At 31.7% G+C, this 21849-nt stretch overlaps 1 protein-coding gene across 1 annotated transcript; it reads left to right on the forward strand.

Moving 5' to 3' along the window:
- Positions 1–939: 939 nt before the first annotated feature.
- Positions 940–14293, forward strand: LOC134256320 (perlucin-like). Its single transcript, XM_062738975.1, has 3 exons — positions 940–1185; positions 13586–13679; positions 14076–14293. Exons 1-3 carry the CDS (start codon positions 940–942, stop codon positions 14291–14293), a joined length of 558 nt encoding a protein of 185 aa, XP_062594959.1.
- Positions 14294–21849: the final 7556 nt, after the last annotated feature.

Genomic DNA, 21849 nt, shown 5'->3' on the forward strand with positions numbered 1-21849 from the left:
GTATAAATATTTTTTTTTTCTAAAAGATCTGGTGCATGTAATTAAACATAAATAGTATCGGATTTCTTTCCCGTCGAAGACTAAAGTGAGACATGTTTGTCGGTGAAACATTCTAACCATTTCATAAAAAGGGTTACTAATCAGGATAGTCAGCTTGGGGATAAATAGGGAATTTAACAAAAGTTAAAAACGTATAACCGTTTTACTGCTTTTTAAGCTACTTTCCTATATAAGATATGTAAATTGTACATTGTGTTAAATATACTTTCTAAACTTCGAAATTTAAGCTATAACAACTTTTTTTTTCTAGTTCATTGAACCTATCACGCCAATTTAATAGAACACTCCAAAGAGAAGGCGCGAAGATTTACTCGTGGTGTTCAGCGCGAAATTATGAATTGTGACTCGCCATTCATAATTCTTAAAAAGAAGTACTGTTGCAGAAGCATATGAAAGTACAGTTATAGCATGGGTCCCAAAAGCATAATGGATAGTGCGCTTGGAAAACGCGTCGGATTTTTACGCTGGCGACCCGGGTTCAATCCCCCTTGTGACCAATCTTTTTCCTCAATTTTTTAGCTCGATTTCACGATTTTTTTCCAGAATCGGACGGAAGACCTCTCGTTGCTCGCAACAAGATCCTTTCCAGTTCTTTGTATATTTACTAGATTATGGTATGTACGATAAGATTTCATCTTACATATTTGCCATTGCGAGCTTTATTAAGAGAATAAAGCATTTGTCCACGAACTTTTAGGACAACCCTTGTATCAAGAAGATAAGGTTTCATCATTTTAAAATATAATGCACAGTTCAAGATAATCTTTGATTATGAAAAAAAAAACAACGTTTAGTTATTGATTTTGACTACATTTGCATCACAATAAAGAGTGGTTAGAATTTTGATAATGTTCACTCCTTGAAGGATCGTCAAGTGCGATGTATGCCCCTCTTTATGTGCCGTGTATCATCCTTACATTTCTCAACTTCATCAATTCCTTTCAACAATCAACCGAGTATGTACATGTTTTTTACAATGACAATCAGATAACAACTACCAATATTCTTTTGGAATTAACAAACATTCCAAGTCTGTCGAGTTGTAGCGCTATGTGCAGGAAGCGGGCTGATTCTATCTCCTTTTTCTACAATTCCGCCATTAAGAAGTGTGTGTGTACTGGACCGGTACAACAAAGTGACCTTTTGCCCTTTTCTGGATACGTGCATTTTTCTACATCAGGTGGGGTTGAATTGTTTTATATTCTTTCTTAAGTTTCAAATTCTTGTAACTTATTTAAATTGATTAAACAATCCAAATGTTTTAATTACTTTTTACTCCAGCCTTTGGATAACGTGCAAACAAAGTCGTTTTCAAGAATTTTTTATAAGGACTTCTCAATAAAAAGAGAAAAGAGCGAATTAAACGCTAATAAATTACATGTAACTATGTTTGATATAGTGTTTTATAGGTTCCAGAGCTTTGTAGAGGATGAACATAGGTTTAACATTAAAATTCATGAAGAATAAATTCTTGAAAAACAACCGTCACGTAACTTTTTGGATTTTTTTGTTATAAATTTAATGTTCTATCATCTTCCGCTACATTTCAGGATACAAAACACATTTTTAAGTATTTGTTCGGTATGTACTTGTGTACGAGTGTATTGAAAAATATAATGTATCATTGACTGAAAAAACCTACATAAGAAACATGTATGAATTATTTAAATTTCTTTGATAGGTGTTTCTCCTTGGAAAATGTTCGGTAAATCCCAATATTTGCATATCAAAGATAGAAAGAAGTGGCTGGACGCACAGGTACCGTTTATCACCAATTTAGTATGGGCATTTTTTTCTCCATTGCGACTCTTTTTAAACATATAAACCATAAGACAATTTCATTTTAAATCAGACAATTAAAAAAAAAATAAATAAAAATAAATAAAATAATTGCTAAATAAAAATTGTTGAAAATTAATTAAATCTACATATTTCTCATTTGCGCTCCATTTAAAATTTTCATGCAAGATGAATTATAACAAATGTCTTAATGTCCAAGATACAATTCAAATTGTTTAAAATACGTGTCGATTTATGATTGAATTTTACATTTAAGATCTTATATGGCGCATTATTTGTAGAATTGAAGAGTTGCCTTGAAATAATCCATTTTTACATGTAGGATTTCACAATATTGTTGCAAACGCTGTTGAGTACTTTTTATTGCCTTAAATGTATAGGTAGGTTGCAAGAAACAAAATGTTCACGTTTCATAAATTTAACCCAAAATCTTTTTTGAACATAGGTCCCACCTAAAAAAAAAAAAAACTACGCAGCACAGTTAAGGTATCAAAAAGGGGACGGAACCTATTTTGTACTGGCAATCTTGCCAAAAATTGAATGACATCATACAAAATATGTACTGTTTTCCAAATATCAACAAATAATATTTGACAAAATATGCTTCATACAACAATTCTTTAAAATACAACAAAACGAGGTGAATTTCTATTTAACCTGCAAGAAATCATCAAACTACGTCAAAACGTACTATATATAGTTTTCGATACTATATAGTTTTCGATAGACCTTAATTTAGCAAAAGTTACCTCCCGTTAGCCGCCATACTGGAGGTCCAAATACTCATATTGCTTCATTAATCAACCAATTTTAAATTTTTATATTTCCGATTTTGAAGTAGAAATCATTATTTTTCTGAAGTATATAAATTTTTGGAAGCCTCCTTTATTTAAAAAATTAATAAAGATTTTCCACCAAGTATTTCTACTATATTATCTTAAACTTGGTAAGACAAAGAAGGAAACTCGTCGAGTCGACCTCCAATATGACGACCAACGGGAGGTAACTTTTGCTGAATTTAGGTCGATCGAAAACTATCTATAGCATGCTGTTTTGTCGTTCGTTAAATCCCACATAACAATTTATAAACAAGTCACTGATCGTAATCCACTTTCCAATATGACTTTTTTTTGTAAAACGTACGTAGTTTGTATGCAGTGAGAGGCAGATAGAGCAATATTTTCTCAACGAAAAATTTATTCTATGACTTAACAAAATATTATTAACCAATATTCTATAGGCTATTAACTTGGATTCAATGTCTTCTTTTGGAGTTTTATTTTCCGTATATTACGTATTTATTGACAGTGCAGTATACTTGTATGCAAACACATTGAAAGGTAACGTGGGGGTCCTAGTAAATCGATCTAGTGCAAGGGCATCCACTCAACGGATCATAGTAAGCTCTTACAATTTAACTTTAAACGTACACTGTACATGTAATAATGTATCTAAAAAGTGCTGCGATCCTGATGAAATGATTTTATTATATTAATATTTCATGCCCTGGACCAGCAAAAAAATCAGCTTTCTATCATACAAATACAATTTTAACAATGAAATTGCAGAATTTAGATAAGATCGCAACACTTTTGTGAAGATACAATGCGTGTTGAAAATATTTATAAATTATACTCGGGATTTTAACTTGGTTATGCCCTTGCACTAGTGTTATTTATAGGTAACATCAATACCGCAATTAAATATGCTAAAATCTCGTGACTGCCGCATCACGTGACAAGTCTAAATAAAAAATCTAATCGTCCACAATATGATGTTATTAACCAATCTACAATCATCAAATATAAATAATGTGCTGAAAATAATCGCCATCCCGATAATGAATACATTTTTAATTACAAAATCGGTATTTCCATTACGCACCTTACCTTAACTGCGTAATTGACAATTCTGTGTGAATATAAAAATGTTGAACAAAATGTATTACGACCTACTCTATTTTATATCTAACACGTTTTAAAAAAAAAAAAAATGCGAGAAATATTGACTTTGAACTCCAAGTGTTAGCAGCATATCAGTAAAATTTCACCGTTTTCTTCTTCTTTTTTTTTTTTATTAAAATCTCTTTTAACACCTCTGTGTTCTTTATTACTTTTTTTTTCAAATAGAAAAGAACAAGTCTCAATAAGCCATCATCTGTGGTCCCCGGATACTCGTTAATTTTTAAACTTTCATTATAAACCTTAAAAATTACATTATATTATTCTCTTATGTCTGTAGTATATGCGTCAGGGTTCAAAAATATCAAATAATTGTAATAGACGACACGCGAGGCTGTGTTGTGAAGGTAGGGTCCTTTGATTTTCATGAATATCAAAAGAAATTTGTGACAGGTACCCACTTCACAGCTTTCGTAGACATCGAGCGCAAGTTTGTTCAAAGTCGAGATCGAAATATAATGTGTATATTATATTTATAAAGGTTGTGTGAAAATATCTTTGTTGAACAACCTCGCGCTCTACGTTTTCTACTAAAAAGTATCATGATTTTGAATCTGTTCGGTGAGTACATTTACATAGGATTAACTTCTTGATGACCTACTAAGAATAGATAATATGTCAAGTGAATCCGTATCGTCACAGGTGAATACCTCTTGAAAGCGTGTTTACTTTCTGAAGCAACACATGTAGCTTGCATTTGAAAACTACAATCAACCATTTTCATTTTTTTAAATTTAAAACAAAGTTCTCACTATACTTCGATAAATATCATTTATGTTATACCGTGGACTTTGATGATTTTCCGGGACATGTTTTAATTCTTATGCATGTAATCGCAATTTTCTCAAGCATTGTCATTGCGAAGAGTACACGAATCAATATAGTAGTATTATATAAATACACATTTAAACAATTTCTTGCGAAAAAAAAACACGCAAACAGTTCAAAAGAACTTACAATTTCTTCACATTTAATCTAAACAAATACATGTACACTATACTAAGTAACCACTTGAATATCCAAAGAAACTTCACACTCTATTCACATATTGGGCTATAAATAAACTCGGAAAAATTATTTGAATGTGTTAACAGAATGCAACAAAGAAGATGATTATTGAGTTTGGATTTTATCTCCCAATCTTGGGAACTTTATTATGAGACAGAAAGAATCCGTGTGAAATATATAATAATAATAATGTTTCTTTATTCCAACAACTGTATTTGAAGTGTATAATTATGTATTTTTACACGTCATGTATTGATCAATTAAAGATAGGTAAATCAGAATATTCATTACAGCATTTAGTGCGAAATTCAGAAATTCATAACATGTCAGAAAGGTAAGTATCAGGGGGAGGGACGACACCTTGTTCCTCCCTAAAAAAATGTGATACGCCTTTACGCTGTTACGATATGAATAAATACACATTAGTGTTAATTATTTTCTAAACAAAATAAGTAAAAGTTTGACTCCCGCTCCTACATAATCATTTTTTTTTTGAGTTTGGAAACTGGGTTCCTCTTTTTTATCAACTTTTGTATATTTATCTATTCTTGTTCATTTTTTCTCACCTCACCCCCCCCCCCCCCGCTTTACAAACGAAAGGAGCGTATTACTGTGTGTATTTGCCGTAAATTAATGTTCGCTCGTTTGCAATTTTGAATGATAAAATATATAAGAAAAAAATTAATTAAGTGGTAAAAATGCTTTGATAGTTGAATTCACAATGATAGATTATAAAAATTTAAAACATGATTAGGGGATTTTCAAAACTCCGACTAAAAATACCTGAAGAACGAAAAGAAGACCCCCACCCACTCCAAGTTAAAAAGAATCTGAATAATATGCAAAATAAAAAAAAACAAAAACAAACATCAATGTTATTATATTTATCTTATCTCACGCTACAGCTCACAATGTCTTTCTTTATATAGTACCTGATTTAAATGTCTCCGCCCATTTTCATGTAATAAAGAAACCGTACTCTGTTCGAAAGAAAATGTTCCGGAATTTGTATGAGCGGTAGGTGTTGGAAAATGGCTTGTAATTCTTGATATTCAAACTTATTGATAATGATTGCACAACATTTCAATTAGAAATACTATGTTATAGAGCATGAAAATAAAAATAATTCCGTATCCTCAGGTATACTCTGTAAAATAAGGGTGAAAAAAGGGACCAAGCTACTATACTTAAGTGGAATACTCCTTTTCTATAAAATAACATCCCTGGAAAGACACAAAACAAAAAGATAGAAATCTTAGCTTAATAATGTATAGGTAAAACATGCATGAATAACGTCAGGTGCTTGTTAAGATTATGCTTCATTAACTATTATTTTTCAACTTTTGTACTAGCACTTTTGAAGATTTTGACCAACTCGCATTTTTTTTTTTTTTTTTTTTTTTTTTAAAGAGTGTCTGACTTGTATTTTGGTGTTAACAATATATTGTTAAATTAAAATATTCCATGCCTCCTTTGTAGACGTTATAATAATTGAGCCCTTACATTTTATCGTTTTCAAAATGTTTCTGTTGGGATCCCCCTCCTCCACTAAGTGCAAACTGTGGTCGTTTGTTTTATTATTTTTTTTTTGTCAATTCAGTATTTTATGACAGCTTCCATTTTCAAAGTGATGCAGAATTAAAAACTTATCATGTAGATATACTAGGTAACAAAATATTTTAAGCGCTTAACTGCAGCGAGATGACAATAAATACTTGTGTATAATGATTTTCATTGTTTATGACTTATATGACTAGAATAAGTATAAATATAACAGTGAGGCAAAACTTCCGCAGAAGCCCTCTGGTAATACCTCACCAGGGGTGCCAGGAGCTCCCCGGATCGATATAATATTATATATTATTATATGATTGAATAATTTTCATCTGTCTGATTGGCTGAGATCCAACTATGTTAGAAAAATATTATGTTGTATTGACCTGCACGTGACGTTCCAGGTCAATACAAGAATTTATTTCCTCTACATTGATCTAAGAATAGATCGGGATATTCCAAATTGATACAAATTGATTTGGAAAGCTATTTAAACTACTATAACTTTTTTTTCATGTGAAGAAAACATAAGCGAATATATATTTTCGGGTGAGGGTGGTAAGAGGAGATGCAGGGACACTCCTCCAACACTTTTACTGAACAACAATTTTTACTTTTTGGCAGTCAGTTTTCCCTGATAATACTCCTTCCTTTGAAAATCTATCCTAGAAAAAAGCCTGACATAATTTTTTTTTTCATGTTAACTAAAACTGATGAAAAAAAAACGACCTGTAAGGTTGATTAACATTTTAATTCTGCTTCTCTCTTAATTGTATTTGGATAGGACTTGATTAAATGCAAACAAGTAATGGGTTTTATCATTTTATTAGTGAATCATATAATAAAACAATTATTGCTGTTTTTTTTTTTGGTCAATACAATGATTTAGCCATCTTCGAAGTACAATATTCACCTCGCCCTCCGGGCTCGGTGAATATTGTACTCCTCAGATGGCTAAATCATTGTATTGATTGACCTCAAAACACAGCAATAGTTGTATATTATTGACGCTTCATTTTCATACATATACATAAATATCTGAAAGCAAATTAGCACCATTTTAATATATAATAACAAAGTATACGTTAAACACCAACAGAAGCATGACACTTGTTGCAGTGCAGATTGTATGGGAAAAAAAAGAAAGAAGTCTATATCAATCTCACTGTAACTTAGTATTTAGGGCCAGGTCACCCTCAGATATGGGTATTTTTATGTTTTACAGCTTATAAACATGATCGATATGTAGAGTTTTGTGATAATAAAATTAGATTATAAAAAAAAAACATCAGAATAAATGAATTTCACAAAGACATGAATATTTTTTTCCACACATTCATGGTTTGAATCTGGCATTACATATTCATTAGATGATCTTTTAACTTATTCATCTTGAACATATCTTAAACATAAAGTTTCCAGTTACATGAAAAATAACATAGCAAAAAACTAGTGTGCCTTATAGTGGATTAAAAAATGTGAATATATGTATAGTTGATCACGGCAGCAGACACTGCCAATAACACTATAACTAGTATTGGAATCACAAAGAATTTTGAAACATATGATTTATTTTCTCTTTGAAATTTGTCAAATCACGTGATTGTAATAGTAAAAAAATCGATTTCATTTCATTTTTGAATGCTTTTTTAATACTGAATTCAGTTATTTTTTTAAAAGTTCTCATATTTAGTTTTATTTCTTGTTTTCCATATGACCCATTTATAAATACATATTAAAATGTTAACAACGGTTCTTTGGGTTTGCGGTTCCTTCAAGTATCCTAATATAATTATTGTTTGTTGGTCAATTTGTAAAGTTCCATTTAGTTGTAGCACATTTTCAATTATACCTACTAGTAATTTGAGTGTTGTTTTCACTTTTGTGCAATGAAACAAGAGGTGTTGTTGATTTTCTTCATGATTTTTACACAAGTTGCATAAACCATTGGATAGTCCGATTTTACATAATTTGTCTTCAGTATACAATATAATATGCACGCATTTCCATTGGAATTCTTGAATTTTATTTTTAACTTTCATTTTTGAAATACTGTCCCAATCTAAGTTCCACAGTATGTTATTTTGATACATATTTCCCCATTTTTCTGGACATTTTGGAATTATTGTCTTGTTTAATATTTTTTCTATGTTCTTTAACTTGATATCTTCATAGGTTACCACTTTATCATTATCTCTTTTTATAAGTAAATTATTATTCAATTTATAAGGAAGTTTTGTTTCGCTTTTAGATACTGAGTTGTTTCTGTTCAGTATTGGATAAAACAGTTTAGGAATGGCTGATTTTATCTTACTGTATTCAAATATCCAACATCTTTTATCTGATAATCTATTAAAAATTGTGTCATTATATTCAAAACAATTTTTCCGTATCATTCCAAATGTCTTTAATTTTTAATAAACCACTTTTAATAAATGATTCCACATATAGACTTTTCCCTTGGAATTGTATGAGTTTATTACCAAAGAGTAAGAAGTTAAGTATTTCCTCTCGATTCTCTGACTGAAATTCGCTAAATGCGATGAGTGCTTTTTTATAAAAACTAGACATGTTATTTAAGGAAATTGGAGATAAATCTGAACAAGTGCATAAGAAATATTCCTGACTGAAATGCATATTTTTACTCTGTAACCAATATTTACCAATAGCATTCCATGTTTCTACCTTTGAATGCTTGATTTTATAAATTGCTTTTATTTGTTTACTTTTTATAAAATTAAAGATATTTATCATGTTCATCCCTCCTTCATTCTTGCTTAAGCAGCACACATTTCTGTCAATTTTATTCAATTTATTATCCCGAATAAAAGACTAGACAATATCATTTATTTCTTTTGCATATATATCCGGTATTCCCCTCATTTCGATTTCATAACCAATAATTGGAATCATTAAATTTTTTATTATCAACGTTTTCCCTTTGAATGTAAGGTTCCTAGTTTTCCAGACATGCAAGCTGTTCATTATTTTTTCTATTTTTTTCCAACCAAGTTGCATTAGTATCAATAGGAATTGAAGGAATTTATTATAGATTCTTCGTCCTTATTAAATATTTGAGTATCGTCTGCGAACATATTTATTTTATATTCTATGTGTTGTTCTTCATTAGGAATTAAAATGCCCTTTATCTGCAGATTTTGCCTAATTGCGCAGGCCATAGGCTCTATTTGAAGAACACAAAGCAATGGTCAATAGGGCAACCTTGTCTCGCCGACCTTGATATTGAAAAGTATTTTGATACAAATCCATTAGTTTTAATGCATGTTTTTGATTTAATAAGTAGCATTTTTATCCAATCGCAATATTTTTTACCAAAGTTAAATCTTTTTAATGTTGCTTCTATCCAGCCCCATTCAATTCTATCAAACGCTTTTTGTTGATCTAGAAATATAATTGCCCCTTGTAAATCTTCATTATCAGCATAATCAATGATATCTTGAATAAATCTATTTGCGTCACTGATATTTCTACCCTTAACAAATCCTTTTTGTCTGGATGAATTAATTTTGGTAGTACTTTTTTAATCTCTCGGCGAGTATTTTAGCAATAATTTTATAATCATTGTTAAACATTGTTAAAGGTCTCCAATTTTTATATCTTCTCTTTCATTCCCTTTATGTATTAATGAAATGACTCCTTTTGTTTGTGAGTCACACTGTGTGGCCCCATGAAAAATGTGCTTTAGAACTTTTGAAAATTCATTTTTAATTATATCCCAGTACGTCTGATAAAAAGTTGATAAAATCCCATCTTCACCAGGAGATTTATTTGGCTTTAATGACATCACTGCTTGATATACTTCTTTATCATTTATATCACTATCGAGCATGTTACATCATAATCGTCTAATTTACATTGTACTTCCGCTGATAATAATTCCCCACTTTCACTATCCCATCCTTCCGTATTTAATAATTTGTAATAAAAATTAATTTGCTCTTCGATGATTGAATCAATGTCAGTTTCATAGGTGCCATTTTCTGTCTTTACTCTATTCCACAATTTTTTCTCTCCATTACTTTTTTTTCTAATTGAAAGAAATATTTCGAAGGAGCTTCTCCTTCTTTAAACCATCTACATTTTGATCGTATTATTGCCGCTTCTGTCTTATCTATATAAATTTCTTTTATTTTTTGCTCAAGGTCATTTTGATACTTTTGATTAGTTGTAGGATTGTTTTTAATCTCTTCTAATTCTTTTTCTAATTTTTGTAGTTTTTGTTTATTAACGTTTAATTTTTTTGACATTTTATATAAATATTTTATATTTAGTAAAGTCCCCCCCCCCAATATAAAATATCCTGCGGTATCAGAACTTAATAAATTAATTAAATAGGTATTGAGCTATTCAGGGGACTTGACAAATTATAATAATGATAAATAAAACAACTATTAAACTTTCTTTCCTATTTCAAAACTATAAATTCATTATCTCTCGCCAAATATCCTGCAATTCACATCATTTAATTAATTTATTAAGTTCTGATACCGCAACATCTTTTCGTAAGAGCACGGGATACCTATCAAGCTGCTTGTTTTGAGTGCAATTAAAGTCACCGCATATAATTTTATGATGAGCTGTTTTGTCAAATTTTAGTGAGTTAAAATACTGTTTTCTATCAACTCCGTTATTCGGTCTGTAGATACACTTAAGGTTTACTAAGTCAATATTTTTTATGCTAACGGTTATGTCCCTTCCTTCTCTGTCAGAAAAAAAAAATTGTGATTTTAAATTCGGGCTTTTTGATCATGAATAACATCCCCACACCCCGTGATTCGGTAGACCAATTATTCCAAATAGAATTTGACCCTTTAAATGTTTTCCATTCATTTTCCTACTTTTGTTTTTCTTTATCTGTCCCATGTGTTTCTTGTGAACAAATAATATCGTATTTGCATTTACTCAACCATGAAAAAATACACATTCTTTTTTTTTCCTTATTTTTTTTTCACAATTTTTCAAGGAACTTATTAACATGCCAAGTGTTGTTCATTCTTTTTAATCGCGGCGCTTTTTACTTTCCTGGGTATGATTGTGCATACTGCAATTCGAGCCTCGGGGAAAGTTTCTTGAATCTTGTTAAGACCCATCATAACATTGCCGGTTAAATCCCCGATTTCGTCTTGACATCTGGTAACATCATTTGTTCCTAAATGAACGATTACGTTTTCAGGTGTAGTTTCGTCTAATTTTTTCTTAGCGTATTCTAGTAATTGTGACACATTTTCGTAGGATGACCCAGAGACCGAAGCGTTTAAGAGATTTGGCGGAAGCTTTTGAATGCGCTTGCAGTTTGACGCCCCCAGAATAACGGTGTTGATCTGATCGTCATGCGTGTCTGCTTCCGTACTGTCAGTTTCGCTTCGTTGGTCATCGTCGTTTAAAACCTCTCTGCCTTCATTGATATCTGCGGCATATTTACCATTCTTTTGTACCATTTCTTCTGAAAGTAACTCGCAGTTTTCCTTGCTATGGCCCTCTTCTTTACAATATCTACACACAGATTCATTTTCACAGTCTGTGGCTAAATGGCCTTGTTTGTTACAATTAAAGCAAATTGTTTTGTTTTTGGGTTTGTATAGGCATTTGTACGAGGGTCGATAAGATTTTCCGCAATATGGGCATTGCGTGAGATTATTATCCGCAAAGATTCTGACCTCGTGATCTCCAAATTTTGTTCTGTTTTGTAGAGTAGGTGCACAGTTTAGTATTTGCAAGTAATGTGTGCCGTTTTCAATAGACGTATTTTTAACAGTGTCATGCTTCATGCTGCCTGCTACTACCTGACCATACTGCATCATATTTGTAGTTATGAAAGTGTCTGGTAGTTCAATAGGGGCATCTTTGATTGTCACATTCGTGATTTGTTTGTCAACTTCATACAATGAGACTGTTCGATTTTTTACCGTTACACCGGACATTAATAGTTTTTCTTTTGTTTGTTCACTTTTTAGAGTTACAAAACACTCCTTTTCTGTGATCTGAATTGCTTTTATATCATCAATGTCAATCTTTTCTTTTACCCCGTCTAGTACATCTTCATGAGTTATACCCTTGTAAAATTTTGTTGAAAAGTGTATCGACAGGTTTCTTTGTACCTTCTGCATACTGAGTAGCGCTGAGTAGTGTTCAGTTGGATTTACTACTTGCTGCAGTTTTGATTTTCAATGTTCAAAATATTATAATTTGATACTCACAGTTCGTTGTATATATTTAGTTGCGGCACACAAACCACAATACTAATCACACAATTTAATTAGCATACAGCGCTCCAGAATAGGAAAAATAGGCAAAATAAATTCAATATACTCGGAGCGACGCGAAAAGCCTGCCGTCCATGACAAGGGCCATAACTCTCAAGATTTGTCTAAATTAAAAATAATAAATACAATGCTGTTCATTGAATTTATTGCACTATCCTATCACTATTTTTGCATACGTAGACGTGTACATGTAACTAATAAACAATTATGGACTCTTTTGGTGTTGAATATGGTTTGTTATTCACCAGAAAAATATTCATATTGACCGAGGCGAAGCCGAGGTCAATATGGATATTTTTCTGGTGAATAACAAACCATATTCAACACCAAAAGAGTCCATAATTGTTTTATTATATAGTCGGGATTTGAATAGATAAGACATTGAAGGCTGTATGACGACACCATTTTCATTTGCGATCTTCCATTGTTGAAAATGAAAAAAAATCTCCAGATTACTGTTTGTAACCTCTGTGTTTTCCTTTCCGAGGTCTGCTATGTGTAAGACGTCCAAATGTTATAAAATAATCTTGAAATAGGTTTGAATATTTGTTTTCCTGCTCAGATACGTAGCTCGCTGCGGCCGTTGCAACCATTGTTTACAACGTTGTTTGATGTTTTGACCGTCGTCACAATGCCGTTGCACATGCATTGACCCTCCGGTGAATACGGCCTAAAATCCGGTGAATATGTAGTGTTATGAACTGTTTGCGTTTGTATAGATTATATAGGGACTATAAATAGACTATATAATAAATCATATTATTGACGTCGACCTCAAGTATACCATGTAGTCAAAGTTTTGCGTACACATTGTCACGTCACTTGTAAGTAAACCTCTCGATCCATTAGATTACAGGTAGTAATTGTATTTGCGAACAAAAACAATTACATATTTATAAAAATATTTTTACCCCACAGCTTGAGTGCCAAGAACTTGGAGCAAAATTGGCAGAAATAGAGACTAAGGAAGAAAATACATTTCTGAAAAATTACGCAGTAGAGAATAATTATGGTGAGCTTTGCCATATTTGAGTTCATTTACTTTAGTGTGAGAGTGGTAGAAATTCAAAGATATTTACATGTACAGCATGTCTAGGGATATTTTGTTCCGTTATTTTTAAATGAATACGAATCTTCATAGTATAATGCTAATTTCTGGTTTTTAACTTTATTTAAATAGACTTCAATAACTAGGTTTTTTTAATGAATTTCATAGAATGACTAAATTGAAGGAAAGAGTATCTCTTATGACATTTTATTCTACCAAATCTAATGAAAAGTCTTCAGGGTTAACTGCCTATTTCAGATTCTTAACTTCATTTAAATTTACCTTATAAATCTTATTCTTTTCAGAAATTTCGTTAAAATTCCATGCGTTCCTTGTAACAAATATGTGTTATTTAAAAAGGTACAGCGTTTATTGGAGGAACAGATGCCTTCTCGCAGAACAGATGGAGGTGGTCAACAACATTTAAACCGATTACCTTCACTGACTGGGCGCCCGGTAAGCCGGATACAACCACAAGTGACGAATGTCTTACGCTGAGTGCTAACATTGGAATGTCTTGGGATGACCACAGCTGTGATTTTGCTTTTTCGTTCATATGTGAGCGGATGATGATATAAAGAAATATTTTTGAAATATTACATCCATTCCTAAAAATAAAAATCAACACAAAGCCATAACCTTGAAAATATTGAAATAAGTTACGTAGGTACGTTAAGGCTCCTTGAAAAATATCACTGACAACACATTCTATGCAGTGACTTTTCTGAACTACAAGGACATTATGTCATAAAAGAATGTGATGTCAATTCAATGCAAGAGTGTGAAATCCTGACAGGGAGAAAAGGGTAAAAAAGTAAACGTCTTATGTTGTTTACATCTCCCAATTTAAGGTTATACGCAACCTAGTTTGAACTTAATTGAGCTCTTCCTTGGAGTTGAAGAGTTAACTTAATGAAGGACCTATGTGCAATACTTATAATGTCTATATATGGGTACACCTCTTCTTAAACAAATTGTAATGGGAAAAAAAATCTGGAATGTATGTTTCGTAATATTTGTATATTTTTCTTTGAATAATGCAAACAAATTCATAATTTGATATCTGTTCAAAACTCCTGGTGAGGCATGCTGAATTTTTGTCTAAGAACATGTAATGATATTGTTTTGAGTATCTTGAAAATTATCAGTAGGTAAAGTACCTTGCTATACTCACCAGCCAGCATAGAGAACGCCCATGTTTTAACATGACAGTTTAGTGACAAACAAGTTCTTATTACAGAAATTTCAACAACCTCGTTTAAAGTCAACAATTTGTTGAATTTTTGGTTGTTAAATTAACATTAAAAATAACAAAAATATAAACATAACATAGAGCCTTCCATTGGGCAGTATGTTGGCTAACGAGTTTCATAGCTAGTGTTAAAATTTGTTTGTTCTGTCTACAAAATCTACACATAGGGTTCAAGGTGGATATTTTAGGTTAACAGAGGATATTTACTCCGCATAGGCACCTGATCCCATTCTTGAATTTCCAGAGATTCGTATTTTCTGCCTCTGAACACTTTTTTAAGTGACATTCATGTGATTAACTGGCTTAGAAGGTACCAATTGCAATGATGACTTTTCGTGCAATTTGACTGTACTAACGTTCATTTTCTTTACATACTTAATTCAATCCACGTGGGAACTGTAATGTCATGTTTTGGATGCAATTTAACGCTTTGGGTCGCTTGAGTAGGTCAGAGGTATATTTAATTGATTTTTTGAAATTTTTCCTTTTTTAAAAAGTAACAAATATTGATCTATGTTTATTTAATTCGGTATAATTTATTGTTGTTGTTATTGACTAAGTAGATTTTCGAATGTCTATCCGTTACTTGAAAAAGACATTAATGGTAATCTAACAACCAAACTATTTGATAAATGTGATGGCTTAAACTTTTCAATTGTAAACTTTCTTTACTTATGCAGCAATATACCTTCATCACCTGCATAAGGAGTATATATATCTCAGTTGATTTGATACGCAAGAGCATGCTCTACGTATGAACAATTTCTTAATCGAGGTAAATTATTGACAAGCAAGTAAATAAAACAAGAATATCAGAAGTCTCGTTTAAAGTCATCGATTCGTAAGTTCTATGGTCGATACAATGATCTTGTCAGCAAATACAATTTATTATTGAGTCAAATGCTGACTGAAGTTTTTCATACTTATTGTTAGTCCATTATTGATACAATGAATTGACGACGAATGTTTCTGTTATTTCCCGATCATGACAAGGTGCACACGGGTTGTGTGACCGGTCAGCAGGGGATGCTCACTCCTCCATGGCACCTGATCCCTCCTCTGATGTTTTGTAAGTCCGTGTTTGCTCTGCTACTATTTTGTATTGTTTTTTAGACTTTCATATTGAATACTATTCGTTATCTCCATATCCTTCCGAACATATAGTTTGTCACTCAGTTCGTGTGTTTTCATGATGATCAATAAGTATATGTCAGTGTTTATTGCATAACTACAACACCACAACGTATGACCTTGCAAATAAATTATTTTTATGATAGATGGTTTTTAAAATTACGTAAACATCATTCCATTTTTGAACGAATATATCGACAAGATAATTTTCTTCTTGTTTTCTTTGCGTTTCGCCGTTGTTTAATGTTGTCTGTTTAAACCAATAGTATGTAACATACTTATACACATATCTAATAAAATATTGTAATTTAGCTTCTTTATTGTTCTATGATCAAAATATTTTTTGGTGAGTACGTCATTTAAGAAAGGAAATATGGAGATGAAAGTCAAAACTCATTAATACTACTTCCTCCCCTGAAAACAGATAAATATGAATGCAGCTCGGCTTGGCCAGGATCAGGTGCCCATTTCCAAATGAATATGTTATATTGACGTAACTCTTTAAAGTTCCAAGGAATCTAAATGTCTTTAGATGCATTGAAAAGAGCAGATAAAGAGCTTTCCATTAATATATTATATGTATAGTACCCGCATCTTAAAAACAACAAAATAGAGCCCAAAAAGCATAATTTTTGAAACGCTATGCTATTGCACTTGATTTCTTTACATTTAAATAAAATGGTTAAGTAAAATTACCAGGGTTAGTCCAAAATTAATATCACTGTGTCCATATCTTTTATATTTGGAATCATATTTTCAAATAGAATGTATCAAAAGATGCACAAACATAAATCTAATCAGAATTGTAAATTTGATTTAATAATGCTTATTTGAATTATTTTATAGACGTTTGAAACATTCAACATAAGGGATGTCGCCGCGTCACAACTAATGTAAGGCTTTAAAGTGTATATTGGTGGAATCAAAAAAGACAAACAAATTAAAAAGCATAAAAAAACGTCTAATCGCCCAATATTTTTAAAAAAGAAATTTTTACGACATTTTGAAGTCTTAGTTTAAAAATAAAATGACGTCATTGCTTTTGGATTACATATTTTGTTGCTTTTTGATTACATATTTTGTTGATTCAATTTGCTATGTTTAACAAAGAAAATGTCGTAAACAAAAATCGCTGAAACGAGCTGTAATGCCCTTTTGCGTCAAAATAGGGAAATCGCCAGTAGAGACAGTTACATGTACGATGATTAACCAGACATACAAAGGTAATGAGGTTAATGAGAGACTTGTTTATAGACCCTTTCAGTAATTTTTGGCGGATCATGATTCATGAGGTCGACTGGCAACTTTCAATGGTGTCTGACGTTGTCAAAAAAGAGAGACGTGCCACGATTAGACCGACATGAGAAACTCTGTTTGTGTTATGGTACCGTTTAAAGTATTTTGGCAAAGAACAAAATCATACTGTACCGACCAGACCCAACCTGACACAAAGCAGTCACAGAACAGTCCCGGGGACTGCTTTCTGGGACTGCTAAAGCAGTCCCACAGCGGTCCCAGAGCAGTCCCACAGCAGTCCCAGAGCGGTCCCAGCAGTCCCAGAGAGCAGTCCCAGCAGTCCCAGAAAGCAGTCCCAGTGGGTGGGGTTTATTCAATGGGCGGAGCTAACTCAGAAATGAGATTTCCAATAAACAATGGAACTATAAAAGGCAGTAGAAATTGATTCTGGGTAGTATGCCAGGAATCCTTACATGTCCGCGAAGGTCATTTATGAACAGAACATGTACGCGCATAGAAATTGAAATAATTTAATGTGATATTTATTGGAGGAAGAAGGCTTTCACACTTACATGTACATATATGAATTACACTGAACATGAATATTTAATCACAATTCTTGGATATATTAATAATTCTTCTGTGATTGATACTGATTCCCATATTTATTTCTTATAAAGAAAATTAAACGTGAATTAATTATTTTCCAACAGAAGAAGCTTTAAATAGATTTGGCCAATTTAGACTATCAGGATACTCTAAAGTTTTCTGAAATATTGGGACTTTTTAAAAAATTCTTTGTTAATTTTGCCAAGTATTATTCTTCTGTCATGATTATTTTTACTGACATGTCAATTTAATTATCGTTAATGCCTAGTTCTATGAAACTCAGTTTTAAGTGTTTTATTTGTAAATGTTAGAGTGTACATCTGTAAATCACCAGAATGGAAGCTTTAGATTATGTTCAAAATTACAGTGTAATTAATCACGAAAGAAATTTATACACATTTCATTTATCACATTTTTTTTCGCATTAAATAAATTGGAATTAGGGTCATTGTTTACCAGCATGTTGAATGATGTATAACACTGATACAAATACCCAAATAACATGTATCGATTTTTCTGCCCAAGGGCGATTGAAACAATGGGTGTTGATACCATCTTATAAACATTAATCGGCCAGGTAAACACTAGCAAAAAAAAAAAAAATAAAATAAATAAATAAATAAATCACAATCAATTTCTGGTATTTTCATTTAAAAAAAAAGTAAATATACTCTTTTCATAACTTGTTTATTAATTAAAAGCTACCGGTAATTCATTAATTCCCCAATGATTAGTCACATAGTTTATGTTACGGGAGAATGGTAGCATAATTTTATTTCATGGTCATTTAACAAATTGTTGGGTTTTATTTGAGGGTTACATGGAATACTCTTTTTTTAGCGTGGTCCTTATAAAATGTGTAGCATTTTTAATCAAAAAATTTTATATCTAACTGTAATGATTATTTTTAAATAGTACTGATTCAAATTATGAGTACATATTAAAAGAGGTAGGGGCTCCATGTGCGAAAATCGGCCCCAAATTTTTCGAATTTTCAAAGCTAGTTAATAAAATCGACTTTACTTATATTTCACAGTTTACCATCATTGCATTCCACAAATAGCAAAAGTTCGGGAGATTGACTACTTATGACGTCATATTTGTGACGTAAACCTGACGTAATTTGGCAAAAATCATCAAAATCTCATAATTTTTGCCATAAATTGATTAAAAAAAATACCTCCGCACACACCCACCAAAACAAAATTTCTTGTAAATGTTCATTATTAACAAATCTATCAACAATTGAAGTATCGTATTGGTGGAGGCCTGCGGAGCATGAAAAATCGATCGATGAACGAAAAGCTTTCCTGTCATTCCAAGTAATCAATTATCATAATTTACATCAATATAATTTCCAATAGATATGGTATTGTGTTTTTATATCACCGTACATATTTTAAAAACATGTTTTAATATATCTACTAATAAATGTAAGAAATTGTTATCAACTTAGGACATGGTAGCTGAAATATGCAGTGATTTTGGGTATAATAATTCCAAATCAGTCCGAATTTTGCTACATGCACTCACGCAGTCATTTACCTTATATACCGCTGTACCTCGCATTACACATGCACACCTGTGTCAATCCAACCTTTATTTTTAAACAGAATGGTTTGTGAATATTACATGCAAAAATAAAAAGGCATAATGTATTAATTAAACTCTAGCTTCAACAATATCATTCATAATTTGCTACCCTTTCCGAAAATCAACTCGTATGAAAACGATGCATTGGACTTCCCATCGAAGTCCTGACGTTTTTGCCTAATCAGTTGTGAATTGTTGATGGATAAAAAATAATGAATTAGGTTACGATAGAATGAACTTCCAAGAACATTATCTGTTTGATAACACCTAAAAATATAAAAAGTTATGACTGCTATTGTACCCCACTCCCTACAGTTTGGTATTATCTATTTTCGAATCACGTGTACAAGACTGCAGCTGAATTAATTGCTCATTCTGCACACACAATTTATTTATATACAATGTTCTATACGTGTAATAAATTAATATTGGTTTCTTTAAATGCAACTTAAAGGGTATGTAAGTAACGTTTTTATAAAACAAAGCGAAAACTATTCCAAAGTCAAAACCGGGTTAATATCGGTCAGCGTCAGTCATGTAAATACCACCGCCCCCCCCCCCCCCCTTCTTTCTAATGCGCCGATTTGTCGAAGATATCTTGTTCTATTATATGAATATGATTTTTTTGTCAACTGGGACAATTGGCTTTCATATATTAAATATACTGAATTCTGCATCTTAATAAGTATTATATAACATTCACAGTTAAAATAAAAAAGATGATTCGAAATAAAATGAATGTACCTGTAAATATTTGATCCACACACCACATTACAATTCTGCGTGTAATTAGTCTTTCATAAAAAAAAACTTAAGTAAACAGCGCAACAATTGAACACAATTAAAACAAAATGATAGTAAATCAGCATGTGCTTTTCTGTTTATAAAAAAGAAATTAAAAAAGTAATTTGAGCGGAAATAAATTGGATGCCGTGGAACCCTCCTCGAAAACAGATAAACCTCTATGTGAAATGACTATGAAAAGTCAATCATTGAATGTCGTATAAGTGATTGTTGATTGAATGTTGTTTACATTAACCATTTGGTTTATAAGTTTATACTTAAAATAAAAGATAACAGTGAAATTTCAACTCACTTGTACATTACATGATATTACGAAAGCCCAGTGAGCTCATTTTCGTAGGTAAAAAAAATAAATTTTTCGCGATATAACGCGAAACTTTCGCGAATAAACGCGTAACTTTCGCGAATAAACGCGTTACTTTCGCGTCATAACGCGAAACCTTCGCGATATAACGCGTAACTTTCGCGTCATAACGCGAAACTTTTGCTGTTTAACGAGACATTTGCTTTAGTCTCAACGTTCTTTTGATTTTGTCATCAATTTTATTCATTTAATACAATGATAATCAAAAGGCTATTTTGATCTTGGACTATCACAAGTTAAATTTTAAGCTTTCTTGCTATTGAATCCATCTTAACCGTCACAATTTGTCTTTCTCAGCGCTGTTCAACCAATTCAAAGTTTATGCGAGTTCCAAAAGTTAAACTTCAAGCTTATTAATTTCGGGGAAAATCACCCCTTTTCCGTTTTTTTTATGCACTCTCTAGAGAATTTGAAATAATTTCATTCTATAGAGATCAAGATTTCAGAAAATTGTCAAAATGAGGTAAATTTGTCAATTGTGTTCCACCGCATTTGTGAAAATTGGATAGCAGATTTTCATTTGTCTCCTTTAGATTCACTGTGGAAATTAGATATCCTATTTTGAGGTTGCACCACGTTTTCATTCCATTGCTTACGAAAACATTGACAATTCAAAGTGTACAAACTCTGCTGTATACCTTCATAGTTTTTATTTATGGCTAGTCCACGAACTTCTCTATTACCCAATATTGGAGACAATGAAATTATACATTGTTCATTCACTTTTAAGTTATGTTTCTACAGTGTATAATTTTTTGTCCAAAATGATTGGTTGCTTAATTTACTAGTGGTACAGTTGAAGTAAATGTTACTGATTAAAAAACAGCTAGAAAAAATGTCAAATGGAGATTTTCCTTAAGAAATAATCAGTCTAAAGAATTTAAAAATTGAAAAACATGTACAAGAAAGTGAAATTCATTTTATTAATTTAATAGTAAGATTTTTAAAATAAAATAAAATATTCTGATGACTAATCTATCCTATTCTAGCATAATATTTTTTCGCAAAATAACGCGAAAGTTACGCGTTTATTCGCGAAAGTTTCGCGTTATATCGTGAAAGTTACGCGTTTATTCGCGAAAATTTCGCGTTATAACGGGAAAGTTACGCGTTATAACGCGAAAGTTACGCGTTATATCGCGAAA

The sequence above is a fragment of the Saccostrea cucullata genome, unplaced genomic scaffold, assembly GCF_032062105.1.
Source record: "Saccostrea cucullata isolate Sc308-1 unplaced genomic scaffold, CSIRO_AGI_Scuc_v1 ctg900, whole genome shotgun sequence".
NCBI lineage: Eukaryota > Metazoa > Mollusca > Bivalvia > Ostreida > Ostreidae > Saccostrea > Saccostrea cuccullata.

What these genes read in the sequence shown, in the direction of transcription:
- LOC134256320 (XM_062738975.1), top strand. Translation starts at nt 940, where the DNA reads ATGTATGCCCCTCTTTATGTGCCGTGTATCATCCTTACATTTCTCAAC. An exon ending in AGTGTGTGTGTACTGGACCG is followed by an intron (nt 1,186 to 13,585) that starts GTACAACAAAGT and finishes TTTACCCCACAG; the next exon opens with CTTGAGTGCCAAGAACTTGG. An exon ending in CGCAGTAGAGAATAATTATG is followed by an intron (nt 13,680 to 14,075) that starts GTGAGCTTTGCC and finishes TTATTTAAAAAG; the next exon opens with GTACAGCGTTTATTGGAGGA.